General features: G+C 42.4%; 1 protein-coding gene across 1 annotated transcript in view; it reads right to left on the bottom strand.

Annotated features, from left to right (window-relative positions):
* HAT1 (histone acetyltransferase 1) overlaps nt 1-16,832 on the bottom strand; it is a 68,688-nt gene extending 51,856 nt beyond the window's left edge. Inside the window, exons 1-2 of the mRNA XM_023185929.1 lie at nt 16,741-16,832; nt 13,594-13,698 (exon numbers count right to left, since the gene is read on the bottom strand). Of these exons, the coding sequence (XP_023041697.1) occupies nt 13,594-13,698; nt 16,741-16,747 (112 nt within the window). The 5' untranslated portion in view covers nt 16,748-16,832. The remainder of the gene's footprint in view (nt 1-13,593; nt 13,699-16,740) is intronic.
* Between the last annotated feature and the right edge of the window lie 1,432 nt (nt 16,833-18,264).

The following is an 18,264-nucleotide window of genomic DNA, read 5'->3' as shown; positions in this document are numbered from 1 at the left end:
TTTTGCTTTTCTTCACTGTCGTTGAACTCCATAACAGTGGATGTTATTAAACTCTTTTTCTACCTGAAATATTATTATTCCTTTCTCACTTATATACTATCCTGATTACTTCCTTGATTTTCTGACTTAACCTGGTATATTTAGCTTCCACTTCCTTAGATAATAGGCATTTTCCAAGACTTGGCCCTTGGTCTGCCCTTCTTTCAGTGTGTTTCTTTAAGAGTTCATCTTTTTTCCTGGCTTCAACTACCAGCAGCAACAGTACCACCAGAGCCAGCTTTCTCCTCCAATCTTTGTGTCTGTCAGTGGCACCACCTTTTACAGGCATGAACCACCATGTATGGCGGTAAGTTCATATACTTTCTAGTTCTCAAAATCACTTCAGTAGTTTCTGGAGAGGCAAGATGCATGAAAGAAGATATAGTCTACATGTCTTATTAACCAAAAGTAAAATTAAGAAATCACCAAGGCACATTATTTTAATCAATTTTTAAAGCTTGTTTAATAAATACATAAGAGTTTAAGACCGGCTTCGGCAACATGGCGAAACTCCATCTCTACAAAAAACATAAAAATTCGCCGGGCGTGGTGGCACACACCTGTAGTCCCAGCTACTTGGGAGGCTGAGGTGGAAGGATCACTTGAGCCTGGGAGACAGAGGTTGCAATGAGCCAAGATCACACCATTGCACTCCAGTCTGGGCAACAGAGCCAGACCCTATCTCAAATAAATAAATAAATACTTAAGTATTTAACACATTTAATATATATGATCAACAGGTGCTCATAATGCAGACATAAATGGATTCTGGCCCCCATGGGGCATAGTATCTAATTGTATTCTGGACTATATCTAAGTTTATTCATAATCCTGTGTTCTTTAAATAACCGAAATCTTAGCGTACTGCCCGATACATCCTTTCCTAGCCATGATGAATTGAAAAACAAGCTTAATTATATAATTTTAAAACATAAGGGTGGCCCTAGTGTGCTGGCAACATTCCCATCAGCACAATCAATCTGCAAGATGAGGTATCTCAACATTAAATATTCCTTGGAGATGCCATAATTCATCCCATCACACTCTTTATTCCCATTAACAGCAGCCCAATTCTTAGAAATTCCCTTATCACAGGGATTCTCATCCCTATACAGTAGTATAAAACTACTCATCTAATTTCCCACCCCTTCCCAACTCATTGTGACCACTGTGAAACTCAGAAGTCAGTTACCACCAAAATTCTCCACAACCCCAACCTGTGTATCAAATGCTCTCCTATCCTGTGCTAACAGTTCTTTGGCACACATGGGTCTTCCTTAAGGATGCTCCTTTCTTACAGACCTCTCAGGTAGTGGTTGTTTTCTCCATCTTCATACTGCTAGAACAAGGTATCCTCCTTGCTCACTGCTGGTTTCAGACTAATGTCTCTCTCCCCACACCCTAGGAACAAACCGCTTTGAAGCTCATGCTCCATCTCTCTCCCTCATTCTTTGAATAATTTAGCTCCAGGCTCACTGTTGCACTTTCCAACACTACAACTGCCTTAAATCTTAGTAACTTCAAAATTAATGAAAATCAATCTTCCAATCCAGCCTTAGAGCTCCTTGATTCCTCCCCAAGAATTTTATCTTTACTGTACCTTAGCCACTTATTCTTATGTTGTGCCCTAGCCTTTATTTACCATTATTTACAATTACACCCCCTTAATTTCTATTTCAAACATTGTACTATCTTACCATCACCATTTATCTTCCTACCTCACTCCCTATACCCCCAATTCTTTTGTTTGCTTTTGTTTTTTGAGACAGCATCTGGCTGTGTCACCCAGGCTGGAGTGTGGTGGCACAGTCAGTCACAGCTCACTGCAACCTCAACCTCCTAGGCTCAGGTGATCCTCCTGCCTCAGCCTCCTGAGTAGCTGGGACCACAAGCATGCACCACCACTCCCGGCTAATATTTTATTTTTGTAGAAATGGGGTCTCCCTATGTTGCCCAAGCTGGTCTCAAACTCCTGGGCTAAAGTGATCCTCCTGTCTCGGCCTCCCAAAGTGCTGGGATTACAAGCATGAACTACCACACCCGACCATACCCCAATTCTAACAATTCTTAAACCCCCACCAAGACTTAAAATGAATTTTTTCTTTTTCTTTTTTTTTTTTTTGAGACGGAGTTTCGCTCTTGTTGTCCAGACTGGAATGCAACGGCACAATCTCAGCTCACAGCAACCTCTGCCTCCGAGGTTCAAGCGATTCTCCTGCCTCAGCCTCCCAAGTAGCTGGGATTACAGGCATGTGCCACCACGCCCAGCTAATTTTTGTATCTTTAGTAGAGACGGGGTTTCACCATGTTGGCCAGGCTGATCTTGAACTCCTGACCTTGTGATCCACCCGCCTTGGCCCCCCAAAGTGCTGGGATTACAGGCATGGGCCACGGTGCTTGGCCACAATGAATTGATTTGAACATAATTTCACTGTCCCTCTTCTACTTCATATCTTCATTTTCCTCCCTTTCCAGTGCAGAATTCCATGGCCCATCAATATTATCACTCCATCCTAAACATCCTCAATCCCTCGCCCTTAATTTTTTTTATAGCAGACTGGTTAAAAAAAAAAACCCCACTCTAGGCCAGGCACGATGGCTCACGCCTGTAATCCCAGCACTTTGGGAGGCCGAGGCGGGTGGATCACTTGAGGTCAGGAGTTTGAGACCAGCCTGGCCAATACGGCGAAACCCTGCCTCTACTAAAAATACAAAAATTAACCGGGCGTGGTGGTGGGTGCCTGTAATCCCAACTACTTGGAAGGCTGAGGCAGGATAATTGCTTGAACTCCGGAGGCGGAAGTTGCAGTGAGCCGAGATTGTGCCATTGCACTCCAGCCTGGATGACAAGACAAAAAACAAAATTCCGTCTCAAAAAAAAAAACAAAAACCCGCTCTAGTTGAATTTGACTATATATCTATTCTTTGTGGTACACTTTCATCTGGACGTGACTGACCTCACTTTATATTCATGAGAACTTGAAGTGGGCCCTTAGTACTACCTGACAATCATAACAGTTCTCAAGTCTACTCACTCCTCCCACTCACCTAGATGACTATTTCCTCAAACCTCCAATGCTTTCTTCTATAAGCACATTCTCCACAGACGACCTTGCTTCCTATCTCACTTAGGAAACAGAAGCATTCAGAAAAGAAACTGCACAAAATGCTTCCTCTATACCATTTAGCTTACTGCAGCAATTCCTGTATACTCTCCTTCATCTTGTTATGGTAGAAATTCTCCATGCTCCTATCTAAGGATAATCCTTCCATTGATTAATAAAATACTTCCCCCTCTTACATTGTCAAGGATATTACTCAGCAAATACTCCCCTTCTCTGATACTCCCAGAAATACTCCTATATAATCTCCCCCTTCTCTGATAGATCATTGCCATCAGCATATAAACATGCTGTTATTTCTCACAGGTTTAAAACATTCTCATTTCTATATTAGTATCTAACAAAGTAGACTTAAATATAAAGCAAGATGGGTTAAAGAGGGGACAGAGATAAAGATGAAACATTTTATAATGAGTAAGGTCACTTCATCAAGAAGACATAGGAAGTCTAAATCTGTATGTACCTAATATCAGAGCTGCAAATACATCAAGCAAAAATTAATGACTGAAGACATAGAAAATCCACAATTCCAGATGGAGATTTCAACAGTTCTCTCAATTGTCATAATTGCTAGAAAGACAGTAAAAATATAAACGACTTTAATACTATTACGTCAATTTACACTTATAGAACACTACATAAAACTACAGAATATAAATTATTTTTCAGTGCACCTAGGACACTGACCAAACAGATCCTATATGACGAGCTATAAAACAAGGCTCAATGAATTTAAAAGGACTGAAATAAGACTATATTGTCTAACTTTGACAGAATTAATTCAGAAATCAGTGACACTAAGACAGCTAGAAAAGTCCCAAATATTTGGAAATAAAGCAACACTCTTCTATATAACTCATGGGTCAAAAAAGAAGTCACAAGGGAAATTAAAAATATTTTGAATTGATCTATAATAAAAATAGAACATAACAGAATTGGTGGGATGCAACTATATCAATATTTAGCGGTAAATTTTTTTTTCTTTTTTTTTTTGAGATAGAGTCTCGTTTTGTCACCCAGGCTGGAATGCAGTGATGCAATCTTGCCTCACTGCAACTAGAGATAAATTTGTAACATTAATGCTAGTATTAGAAAAGGAAAGTTTAAAGTTTATATAGACGTCTACTTTAAAAAGATCTTAAAAAGAGCAAATTAGACTAGGTAAGGTGGCTCATGCCTACAATCCTAATACTTTGGGTGGCCAAGGCAGGAGGATCACCTGAGCCTAGGAGTTCAAGACCACCCTGAGCAACATAGTGAGACTCCATTTCTATTAAAAAAAAAAAAAAAAAATACAAAAGTTAGCTGAGTGTGGTGGTGTACACCTGTAGTCCCAGCTACTCGGAAGGCTGAGGTGAGAGGGTCACTTGAGCCAGGAGGTTGAGGCTACAGTGAGCCATGATCACACCACTGCATTCTAGCCTGGGCAACAGAGCAAAACCTTGTCTCAAAAGGAAGAAAAAAAAATTAACTCAAAGTCAGAAGAATGAAGATTAAGAAAACAGATAAATAACAGACAAAGGCAATTGCTGAAAAGATCAGTAAGACTGATAAACTTGTAGGGAGACATTAAAAGAGATAAAGAATTACCAATATCCCCAAGAAGGGATTATAGATTCTAGAGTCACTTATTTTATTTTTTGAGACAGCGTCTGGCTATGTCACCCAGACTGGAGTGCAGTGGGGTGATCCTAGCTCACTATAACCTCCACTCCACCTCTCCGGCTCAAGTGATCCTCCCACCTCAGCCTCCCAAGTAGCTGGGACTACAGGTGCACGCCACCATGCTTGGCTAATTTTAAAATTTTATTTTATCAACAAGGTCTCATTATATTGCCCAGGCTGACCTTGAACTTTTGGGCTCAAGCAATCCTTCTGCCTTGGCCTCCCAAAGATCTGGGATTACAGGTGTGAGCCACTGCACCTGGCTCTACAGTCATTTAGATGGTAACAGGGGAATACTGTAAACAACTTTCTGCCAAGAAAGTTAGATAAAATAGAGAAATGTTTTGAAAGACAAAAATTACCAAAACTGACATAAGAAACAGAAAATCAGAATAGTATTAAATCTATTTATTGGATTTATAGTTAAAAACCTTCAAAAACAAGAAAACTCAAGGCACATAAAACTTCACTGGTGAATGCTACTGAACATTTAAAGGAATAATGCAGTCTTATACAAACTCTTCCAGAAGACAGAGAAGAAACAGTTCCTAACTCATTTTATGAGGCCAGGAAACTTTGATACCAAAATCAAACAAAGATGTATGAAAAAAGAAACCATCACCTGTCATGAACAAGGGAGTCTTAACAAAAACATCACCAAGTCAAATCCAGCAAGGCAGAAAAAGGATAATATACTGGCATGCAAGGCTAATTTAACACTTAAAATCTCATCAATGTAATTCACATTATCAGAATTAAAGGAGAAAAATCTTATGATTATCTTGATAAAGAAAAAGCATTAGAATGTAACACTTTCATAATAAAAACTCTCACCAAACTAGGAATAGAAGGAAACTTCCTCAACCTGATAAAGGGCACATATGAAAAACCTATAGCTAACATCATAGTGAATGGTGAAAGACTCAAAATTTTCCTACTTAAATTGGGAATAAGGCAAGGATGTCTGTTCTATCACTTCCACTTGACATTACAATAGAGGTTCTGGCCAGTGCAATAAATATGGCAAGAAAATGAAACATAGATGGCTCTCCATATATGCAGGTTCCACATCCACTGATTCAACCAATTATGGATGAACATGAGATTGGTTGAAACCTCAAATACAGAATCTGCAGATACAAAGAGCTGACTGTACTATATGGCTATATTTTTCCCCCCGAGACAAAGTCTTGCTTTGTCACCCAGGTTGGAGTGCAGTGGCACAATCTCAGCTCATTGCAACCTCCACCTCCTGGGCTCAAGAGATTCTCCTGCCTCAGCTTCCCAAGTAGCTGGGATTACAGGTGTGTGCCATCATGCCCAGCTAATTTTTGTATTTTCAGTAGAGGCAGGGTTTCACCATGTTGACCAGGCTTGTCTTCTCGAACTCCTGACCTCATGATCCACCTGCCTCAGCCTCCCAAAGTGCTGGTATTACAGGCGTGAGCCACTGCGCCCAGCTATATGGCTATCTATCAAGATAGGTTCTCACTCTGTCACTCACAGTGGAGAGCAGTGGCACAATCACCGCTCACTGCAGCCTGGAACTCTCGGGCTCAGGCAGATCCTCCCACCTCAACCTCCTGAGTAGCTGGACTACAGACACACACCACCACGCCTGGCTAATACTTGTATTTTTTGTAAAGATGGGGTTCTGCCATGTTGCTCAGGCTGGCCTCAAACTCCTGGGCTCAAGCAATCTACCTGCCTCAACCTCCCAAAATCCTAGATTACAGACGTGATCCAACATGCTCAGCCACACTATGGCATTTTGTATAATGGACCAGAGCATCGGCAGATTTTGGTATCCACAGGGGATCCTGGAACCAAATCCCTGAAGATACCAATGGACAACTGTATAAGGCAAAGAAAAACTGTAATTTTCTTCATTAACAGGTAATGTGTGTGTGCAGGAAATCCGAAATAATCTACACTTAAAAATACTACAGCTGGGTGTGGTGGCTTATACCTGCAACCCTAGCACTTTGGGAAGCTGAGGCAAGAGGATCGCTTGAGCCCAGGAGTTCAAGACCAGCATGGGCAACATAGTGAGGCCCCGTCTCTAGGAAAAGAATTTAAAAAAAAAAAAAAAAATTGCCAGGCATGGTGGCATGCACCTGTAGTCCCAGCTACTCAGGAGGCTGAGGTGGATCGCTTCAGCCTGGGAAGTCAAGGCTATGGTGAGCCACAATCACGCCACTGTACTCCAGGGTTGGCAATGGAGTGAGACACTCTCTCAGAAAAAGCCCAGAATACAAAAAACTATGATAATAAGTGAATTTAGCAAGGTTGCAGGATACAATTACACAAACTGTGCCATTATGTGTGCATGTATATGCACATGCACACACATAAAACAAGCAATTGGAAGAGAAAATTTTGAAAGTATATCATTTTTAGGTCAGGCACAGTGGCTCACATCTGTAATAGTACTTTGGGAGGCCGAGGTGGGCAGATCATTCGAATCCAGAGTTCAAGACCAGTCTGGGTAACATAGCGAAACCCTGTCTCTACAAAAAAATACAAAAATTAGCTAGGCATAGTGGTGTATGCCGAGTTTCAGCTACTCGGGAAGCTGTGGTAAGAGGATCACTTGAGCCCAGAGGCAGAGGCTGCAGTGAGTGGAGATCGTTCTACTGCACTTCATCCTGGGTGGCAAAGTGAGAACACGTCACACACACACACACACACACACACACACACAAAATTAAAAAGTATACCATTTTTAAGAGCATCAACAATCAAAAGATGTAGATTTACTCAGATAAACGTAACAAAGTATACGCAAGACTGAAAACCCGAAACATTTCTAGAATACAGAAATATGTCATGTTCATATATTGGAAGGCTCAATGTTATTAAGATAGCAATTCTCCCCACTAAAAAAATTCATTTTTAGATTCAATGTAACCTTAACTAAGTCAGACTTTTTAAATAGAAATTAACCACCTGATTCCAAAATGTATACAGAAATAAGGTCAAGAATAATCAAAACAATCTTGAAAAAATAAAGATGTGGGACTCACACTACCAGTACTCACTAGAAAGTTACACTAATCCAGACAGTACGATATTGGCAGAAAAACAGACAATGGATGAGAAAAGTCCAGATGTAGATCCACACGTGGAAGTTCAATTTATTTTTGTTAAAGCACCAAGGCATTCACACAAATTATACTGAAACAAGTGGATATCCACATGGAAAAACAAACCTTAATCCCCTTCCTCATATTGAACATGAAAAATAACATGAGATGGATCACGGACATAATTTTAATAAGCTAAAACTAAAAATCTTCCAGAAGAAAACATTAAGAGAGCTTCATTATCTCCTTGGGGTAGACAAAGATATTAGGCATGAACCAGAAAACACTAATAGAAATTTTTAAAATTAATAAACTGGACATGATTAAAACTAAAAACTTCTGGTTATCAAAAAAAAGTTTAGAATATGAACAGGCAAGCCACAAACTGAGAGAAAAATGTGCATAAAACATGTAATCTGCATAAAGGACTCATCCAGAATATGTAGGTAAATACAACTAATAACAAAAAGACAAATAACCTAATTTTTTTTTTTTTTTTTTGAGATGGAGTCTCACTCTGTCGCCCAGGTTAGAGTGCAGCGAAGCGATCTTGGCTCATACAAGTTCTGCCTCCCGTGTTCATGCCATTCTCCTGCCTCAGCCTCCCAGGTAGCTGGGACTACAGGCAACCGCCGCCACATCCAGCTAACTTTTTGTATTTTTAGTAGAGACGGGGTTTCACTGTGTTAGCCAGGATAGTCTTGATCTGACCTCGTGATCCGCCCACCTCGGCCTCACAATGTGCTGGAATTACAGGTGTGTAATCCCGCACCCGGCCCCCAAATAACCTAATTTTAAAATGGGCAAAAGATGTGAATACATGAGTCCAAAAGGAGATAGTCAATAACCACATTTAAAAAAAAATCCTTAATAGCATTAGCTATCAGGGAAAGGTAAATTAAAATCTATTTAAACTTTACAAACACTATGAAGTACTACTAACAAAGAAATACTACTACATACTCAGTAGAATGCCTAAAACTTAAAAAACTGACATCAAATGTTGGTGAGAATATGGAATAACCAAAATTCTAATACACAGTTGATGTGAGTATAAAAGTACTTGGAAGTCAGTATGGCAAGTATCCCCTAAAGTTAAACATACAGATACCCTACTGACCCAGCAAATCCACAGCTAGGAATTTATCCAAAATAAAATCATATGTTCACAAAAAAACTCATACAGTAACAGCCAAAAACTAGAAAGAACCCAAATATTTATTAGCTGGTGAATAATGATGTATCCAACAACAGAACAGTATTCAGCAATAAAAAGGAATGAACTGCCGGGCACGGTGGCTCACGCCTGTAATCCCAGCACTTTGGAAGGCCGAGGCGGGTGATCATGAGGTCAGGAGTTTGAGACCAGTCTGGCCAACATAATGAAATCCCTTCTCTACTAAAAATACAAAAGAATTAGCCAGGCATGGTGGCGGGTGCCTGTAATCCCAGCTACTCCAGATTCTCCTGAGGCAGGAGAATCGCTTGAACCCAGAAGGTAGAGATTACAGTGAGCCGCAATCATGCCACTGCACTCCCAGGCAACAGCGTAAGACTCCATCTCAAAAAAAAAAAAAAATTGGGGGGAATGAACTACTGGTACAGACAACATATGATGTACCTCATAAAAATTATGCTTAATGAAACAAGCCAGTCACAAAGCAGTATATATGGTATAATTCCATTTATATAAAGTGCTAGAACATGGAAAACTAATTTTGGACAAAGAAATGAGACAGTAGTCACCTTGCAGGTGGCAGGGACAGAATGGTAAGGAACAAAGTTCTATCTCCTAAGCCTGCTCTCATTAATGTTAGAGCAATACTAACACCAATGAGTTCATCTAGCACCTAGATCTTGGCTGCAGCACCCATATCTTGGCTTTAAAATACCATTTCCTGTGGATGGGTGTGATGGCTCATACCTGTAATCCCAGCACTTTGGGAGGCGAAGGTGGGCAGATCACCTGAGGTCAGGAGTTCGAGACCAGTCTGGCCAACATGCTGAAACCCTGTCTCTACTAAAAATACAAAAATCAGCTGGGTGTGGTGGCGGGCACCTGTAATCCCAGCTACTTGGGAGGCGGAGGCATGAGAATCAGTTATACCCAGGAGGCAGAGGTTTCAGTGAGCCAAGACTGCATCACTGCACTCCAGCCTGGGTGACAAGAGTGAGACTCCATCTCAAAATAAAAAACCATTTCCAGGCCGGGCGCGGTGGCTCACGTCTGTAATCCCTGCACTTTGGGAGGCTGAGGCGGGTGGATCATGAAGTCAGAAGATCGAGAATATCCTGGCTAACACAGTGAAACCCCATCTCTATTGAAAATACAGGCCGGGCGCGGTGGCTCAAGCCTGTAATCCCAGCACTTTGGGAGGCCGAGACGGGCGGATCACGAGGTCAGGAGGTCGAGACCATCCTGGCTAACAGGGTGAAACCCCGTCTCTACTAAAAAATACAAAAAACTAGCCGGGCGAGGTGGCGGCGCCTGTAGTCCCAGCTACTCTGGAGGCTGGGGCAGGAGAATGGCGTAAACCCAGGAGGCGGAGCTTGCAGTGAGCTGAGATCCGGCCACTGCACTCCAGTCCGGGCGACAGAGCGAGACTCCGCCTCAAAAAAAAAAAAAAAGAAAAGAAAAGAAAATACAACGGCCGCGCGCGGTGGCTCAAGCCTGTAATCCCAGGACTTTGGGAGGCTGAGACGGGCGGATCACGAGGTCAGGAGATCGAGACCATCCTGGCTAACACGCTGAAACCCCGTCTCTACTAAGAAATACAAAAAAACTAGCCGGGCGAGGTGGCGGGCGCCGTAGTCCCAGCTACTCCGGAGGCTGAGGCAGGAGAATGGCGTGAACCCGGGAGGCGGAGCTTGCAGTGAGCTGAGATCCGGCCACTGCACTCCAGCCTGGGCGACAGAGCAAGACTCCGTCTCAAAAAAAAAAAAAAAGAAAGAAAATACAAAAAATTAGCCGGGCGCAGTCGTGGGCGCCTGTAGTCCCAGCTACTCGGGGGGCTAAGGCAGGAGAATGGCGTGAACCCGGGAGGCGGAGCTTGCAGTGAGCCGAGATCGCGCCACTGCACTCCAGCCTGGGTTACAGAGCGAGACTCCGTCTCAAAAACAAAAAAAAAAAACCATTTCCTGACTGGGTGCAGTGGCTCACGCCTGTAATTCCAGCACTTTGGAAGACCGAGGCAGGTGGATCACTTGGTCAGTTTGCGACAACCTGGCCAACATGGCGAAACCTCATCTCTACTAAAAACACAAAAAAATTACCTGGTCCTGGTAGGCACATGCCTATAATTCCAGCTAGAGGCTAAGGCACAAGAATTACTTGAATCCTGGAGGCAGAGGTTACAGTGAGCCAAGATCACACCACTGCACTCTACCTGGGTGACTGAGTGAGACTCTGTCTCTAAAATAAAATAAAATGACAGTTCCTACTAAAAGAAACCAGTAATCCTTGGAGAAATGGCTGATTCCAAGGCTGGGACAGAGATAACAGATGACAGGATGTTCCAAGGTAATCAAGGTATCAAAGAACGAAGTAATCGCAAAATGAGGTGACATGTAAAAAATACAGAGATCCAGCAACCACATCGTCACTCTGCTCAGCCCTTATCAAGTATTTTCTGTATGTCAAGAAGTTTAAATACTTTACTGATATTTAAACTCCATATTTAATCTTTGTAACTACTGTGAATTATTATTAACAATGACGAAATTCAGGCATGGAAAGTAATGCACCCAGGAATCATGAGCATATATTATTTTTCACTTGTTCTAAGTGTAAAATTTTAGCAAATTTAGAGCTGTGCCACAATCTAACTTTCAAATATTTCCATCATTCCCAAAAGAAACGTCAGGCCCATTTGTAGTTACTCTGTGCTCCTACCTCTAGCCCCAGGCAACCACTACTTTCTGTCTCTACGGATTTGTCTTTTCTGAACATTTCATACAAATGGAATTACTTAATATATGGTGTTTTTGTTTAGTTTCTTTCACTTAGCACAATCTTTTTAAGGTTCATTGCAACAGGTATCAGAATTTCATTCCTTCTTGTTGTCAAATACTATTCCATGGTATAGCTATACTATATCCATTTACCAACTGATATAGATCTAGGTTTTTTACATTTTTTGGCTATTGTGAATAATGCGGCTATGAACACTCATGTACAAGTTTTTGCATGAACTACATTTTCATTTCTCTTGAGTAGATAGATACCTGGCAGTACAACTCCTGGGTCATATAATTCATCTATGTTTAACTTCTTAAGAAACTATCAAACCAGGCCGGGCGCGGTGGCTCATGCCTGTAATCCCAGCTCTTTGGGAGGCGGAGGCGGGCGGATCACAAGGTCAGGAGATGGAGACCACGGTGAAACTCAGTCTCTACTAAAAATACAAAAAATTAGCCGGGGGGGGGGGGCCCGGTGGCGGGCGCCTGTAGTCCCAGCTACTCGGGAGGCTGAGGCAGGGGAATGGCGTGAACCCAGGAGGCGGAGCTTGCAGTGAGCCGAGATCGCGCCACTGCACTCCAGCCTGGGGGACAGAGCGAGACTCCCTTTCAAAAAAAAAAAAAAAGAAATTGTCAAACCAGGAGGGGTGCTGTGGCTCACAGCTATAATCTCAACACTTTGGGAGGCCAAGCCAGGGGACTGCTTGAAGCCAAGAGTTCAAGATCAGCCTGGACACATAGACATGTAAGGTCCATCTCTATGAAAAAATTTGTAAGTGGTGGCTCATGCCTGTAATCCCAGCACTTTGGGAGGCCAAGGTGGACGGATCACCAGAGGTTGGGAGTTCGAGATCAGCCTAACCAACATGGAGAAATCCTATCTCTACTAAAAATACAAAAAATTAGCCGGGCGTCATGGCGCATGCCAGTAATCCCAGCTACTTGGAAGGCTGAGGCAAGAGAATCACTAGCACCCAGGAGGTGGAGGTTGCGGTGAGCTGGGATCGCACCATTGCACTCCAGCCTGAGCAACAAGAGTGAAACTCCGTCTCAAAAAAAAGAAAAAAATTTTATAAAAATTAGCCAGGCTTGGGTGGTGCACACCTGTGGTCTCCCAGCTACTTGGCAGACTGAGGCAGAAGGATTGCCTGACCCCAGGGGTTGGAGGCGGCAGTAAGCTATGACCATGCCATGGCACTACAGCCTGGGTGATAGAGTGAGACCCTGTCTCTTTAAAAAAGAAAGAGAGAAAGAAAAAAGGGGGGGGGGAGGGGAGGAAAGGAAAGAAGAGAAGGAAGGAAAGAAAATAAAAAAGACAAAGAAAAGAACCAAACTGTTTTCCCAAGTAGTTATATCACTTTACATTCCCACCAGCAATATACAAGTGTTTTTTTCCACATCCTCACCAATATTTGCTATTGTTTATTATTCTTACAGGCAAAAATGTTAAAAATATTTTTAAGAAGCTGAAACTATACATATTTATTACTTTTTGCCCCACCATCTTTCCTTTTTATATAAAATTCTATCACCTTTCAAACGTCTACACCTTCCATGACACAAATCAAGACTGAATAAAATCTGAGTATATTCAATAAATGCAGAAAACAATACATTTGCATAAATAACTGCTCTTACATAAAATTTTACTTCAAATTTAAAATGAAAGATTATATATACACACACAGTATGTACAAAATATTACTTAGAAATGGCATACATACCTAATTTTAGTTCAATTGCTGTGTTGGTGTTACATTTGTACTCTGCCAGTTTCTTCTCCACTGCACTCTTATATTCTACCAAAAATTTCTCCATAGCACCAAATCCTAAGAAAAAAGGTTTTTAAAAGGTTTAACTGGAAGTGATTTAAATCGTCCAACTTATAATAGGGTTATTAGAAGTGGAATGGGGTATGATTTAAAACATGCTGACAGATCATAAAAGCACAAGTCATTCTCCACATACTCTTAAATAAATGTATTAAGAATGCCAGCCGGGCACGGTGGCTCACACCTGTAATCCCAGCACCTTGGGAGGCCGAGGCGGGTGGATCACGAGGTCAGGAGTTCACGGTCAGCCTGGCCAAGATAGTGAAACCCGTCTCTACCAAAAATACAAAAATTAGCCAGGCACGGTAGCAGGCGCCTGTAATCCCAGCTACTTGGGAGGCTAAGGCATGAGAATCTCTTGAACCCGGGAGGCAGAAGCTGCAGTGAGCTGAGATCACGCCACTGCCCTCTAGCCTGGGCGACAGAGCAAGATTCCATCTCAAAAAAAAAAAAGTGCCTCATTACAAAACAGAAAAAGAAATCACTTTTGAGATACAAGCTTATAAACTAGGCATACTTAATATAAATGAATAAACCTGAAAATTAACATGATAGATTACTAACATTTCTGAACATTTACTAATACAAATAATCTGCTAAAATTAATACCTAAGTCGTCTGTTTCATTATAAGATGTAAAAAGCAAAATGAGAATGTCCTCTGATAATTATGACAGAATTTCATTTTAAGTATTGGAAAAACTCTACTTTTCCAATACTTAAATATTTCCAGATAAGGAAATGATAATGCATGGAATGTCTCAAGAAGAATACACAAATATCTGGTAACCACAGTTATCCTAGGTAAGAAAGAAGGAAGAGGAACAGGGGCACAAAGAAAACATCTTTCCACTGTATTAAATATTTAAAAATCATGCGTGCCTCAAGTCATAAACTGTGAGCTACTGGCACAATAAAGTAGTTTTACTACAAAGTGGTTATTCAATAATATATATAATAAATAACACTGGTAGATATCACTATCAAAAGAAACTTTCAAGATAACAAATCTCCTGACAAAATGAATATAAAGATTAGTAAAAATGGGCCGGGCGCGGTGGCTCACGCCTGTAATTTCAGCACTTTGGGAGGCCGAGGCAGGGGGATCATGAGGTCGAGATGGAGATCATCCTTGCCAACATGGTGAAACCCCATCTCCACTAAAAATACAAAAATTAGCTGGACGTGGTGGCGCGCGCCTGTAGTCCCAGCTACTCCAGAGGCTGAGGCAGAAGAATTGCTTGAATCTGGAAAGCAAAGGTTGCCGAGATCGCACCACTGTACTCCAGTCTGGTGACAGAGCAAGACTCAGAGTCTCCAAAAAAAGAAAATTAGTAAAATTTCAGGCAGAAAAAAGCCATAAGCAAAAAGGAAAAATGGGTACAATGATGTGCTAGATGTACTATGAACTTGAAAAAGGGGTTAAAACACACACACAGAAAATGGGAGACTTGAAGCAGTATAGATTAATAGTTTGGAGTCAGAATTCCTGGATTCTATTTCACACACTTACTGAGCTAGTGAACTCAGTGAACTAGAGCACATTACTTAACCCCTCTGACCCTAATCTACAGAACTGAGATTACAGAATTTACTTCGAGGAATGTAAGCAACAAAATTTAACCTGCGAAATCATGTATTAGCTTAATCCGCACAATTCTGTAAGTAGGTATTATATCAACTCCACTTTATATTCAGAATTTCAGGCTTAGAAAGAGGTTGAGTTGAAGGGCATCCAGCTACTAAATGATGGGCCCTAAATTCGAATTTAGATGTAATTCTTAGCGTTTGTCCTCCCTCTTCTGTTGTACTTCAAGATCCTACAATTTCCATCTGGTAGAAAAGTCTTTCTTTGAACATCTCTAGAGCTCACACAACAGCTTGTCTATTCCACATATCCATAAAAATGGAGACTACGAGGAATGCCCTGAAAAGAGATGATAAAAGCAACAGAGGCCAGCGAGGTGGCTCAATCCTGTAATTCTAACACTGTGGGAAGCAGAGGAGAGAGGATGGCTTGAGGCCAAGAGTTTCAGACCAGCCTGAGGCAATACAGCCAGACCCTGTCTCTAAAAGGTTTTTAAAAAGTGTTTTTTATTTAGCCGAACGTTGTGGTGCATGCCTGTAGTCCTAGCTACTCGGGAGGCTGAGGCAAGAGGATAGCTTCAGCGTAGGAGGAGTTGGAGGCTGCCGGGAACTATGATCGTTACACTCCAGCCTGGGCGACAGAGAGAGAGACCCTGTCTCAGGAAAAAGAAACTGTCCATAACTTCAAAAGATAAGTAATCGAAAAAAATAATCACACCAAAACAGCCTTAATACACGTACAAAGTAATAGCAATTATACATTAGTAAATGTTGTAAGTTGAAGGGACGCTAGAATGTACTCAAGAGAATTGTATTATAGTAGTCCAACCCTAAAAGAGAAGGGAGGAGTTCAGGAACAAAGTCTTTCTCAGCACAATCAATCTGCAAGATGAGGATCGTATACGATCCTCGGAATACTAAAGTGTGAGAGATTAAGGAGACGATTATGAAGTCAGTCGAGATCCAAGTGGGAGCGCTAGAGCAGGGCAAGTTAGCAATGCGCTAGCTCAGAAGTTGACTATAGTGGAATGTAGACGGAGACCTGGAAGAGGAGGAGGATCTGAGCATTAAAATCAGCTGGCGGGAACAGGACCAGATGTACAAGATCTGAAGCAAGCAGCAGTGGACAAAAGGAATGGGAAGAGAAACAGGCCCCAAGGCATGTGGCATTTTACAAGCCCAAATCGTGACGCTTTCCCCGGCCTCTTCGGCTCTCGGTAGGGGCCGGGTTGCTCGCAGAAGGCGCAGAACCCCAAGCAGTTGGGGGCGGGGGCGCGGACCGCGGCCAAGGGAGCTGCTGGGCTGAGAGTTCCGCGCTTCCGGTCCCAAGCAGGCCTTCTGGAACCCAGGCTACAGCCCGAAAGTTCCAGGCGGGCATTGTCACCACCGTCTCAGCGTTCTATCCCAGATCTGGCCGCCTCCTCCCCTTGGTAAACTTTTCCCGGGAACTTACCCGCCATTTCCGAGCTACGAGCACCCGCGGCTGAGGAAGGACGAATCAACCCGCGCGCTCCCGGACCGGAAGTGACCGCACAGTCTGACACATTGTCCCCGCCCACACCCAGTGTGACGTTAGCCAATTAAAGGAGACGTGTCCAGGAGCCCGACGGTGGAAGCGCCTCAAGAGGCGGGGCTAACGCGGAGAAGTCTGCACGGGCCATTAGCCCTGCGAATTCCCTAGCCAGTGCGAATGCCGTCGGCCGTTTTGCAGGCCTGAAGTGGAGAAGGAGGCCGCAAATGAACCTTCGCGGTTGAGATGCTCTCCGGCCCTAGGAAAGTTTCTCTGGGGTTGATTTGATCAATAGAGACACTTTATGCCTGTTTTCCTTACCCGTCCCTGAGATGTTCTGGAGACTGGCTGAAAATCTTTCCTCTTGGCCTGGACAGTGCATCCAAACACTTCAGCCCTGTGGGCAATTTTACCCTAGGTAAGATTTTACCTAGGTAAAATGTAGAGGTTGAGTCTCAGTTGCGGAAGAAGTTTTCACTTATTTTCCTACTTTGTTTCTCATTTTGCTGTAAACTTTAACATCTTTTTTCCTTTCTCCCCTGTTTCTAACGTATACAGTATGATATTTAGGTACGCTGCTTTCACTCTTCAGGTTACTAGGCAACCATTTAGCGCGGAAAAATCGTTACCTAGGCCAGGCGCGGTGGCTCACGCTTGTAATCCCAACACTTTGGGAGGCCGAGGCAGGTAGATTGCCTGAGCTCAGGAGTTCGAGACCAGCGTAGCCAACATAGTGAAACCCCATCTCTACTAAAAATACAAAAATTAGCCAAGCATGGTGGCCGGCGCCTGTAATCCCAGCTACACAGGAGGCTGAGGCAGGAGAATCGCTTGAACCCTGGAGGCAGCAGTTGCAGTGAGCCCAGATTGCGCCATTACACTCCAGCCTGGGCGACAGAGTGAGACTCCGGCTCAAAAATAAATAAATAAATAAATAAATAAATAAAAATAAATAAATAAATAAATAGTTACCTAATAAATACCTCAAGTGGCCTGATGTAGTCTTGCATGCCACATATTCTAGTGGTTTGAATTACATCACAAGGTGCTACCTGATTTTAGCCGTAGGCCTTCTTAGTATTTAGTAGCTGTTGGAACTGTTTTGCCCAGAGGATAAAGCACTGTTTAGGTATCCACAAATATTCCCACAATGTTGGCTATACACCAGAATTCCTTGTCTCAACAAATATTTGTTAACAGGTTTTACACTGATGCACGCTAAAGCTAAAATGGACCCTTGGGATGATGGTCTAGAACTAACACGCCTTCTAATTTTAGAGATAAGGAAACCAAATCCCAGAAAAGATAAACTGCCCAAGTTCTGTCTCAGAATGCAACCTATGCAGAGTGCAGTTCATCAGATACTCAGCCCAGTATTTATTTGCTGAACGATACAGAGATGGCTTTCCTGAAGATAAAGATCAGAAAAGGTACTGAGAATGCCCAGATCCTTTTTCTTTCCTTCTT

This window comes from Piliocolobus tephrosceles, chromosome 11, assembly GCF_002776525.5.
Source record: "Piliocolobus tephrosceles isolate RC106 chromosome 11, ASM277652v3, whole genome shotgun sequence".
NCBI classification, from domain to species: domain Eukaryota; kingdom Metazoa; phylum Chordata; class Mammalia; order Primates; family Cercopithecidae; genus Piliocolobus; species Piliocolobus tephrosceles.
The sequence above is the reverse complement of the archived record's forward strand: the minus strand, read 5'-3'. Positions and strand labels throughout refer to the sequence as shown.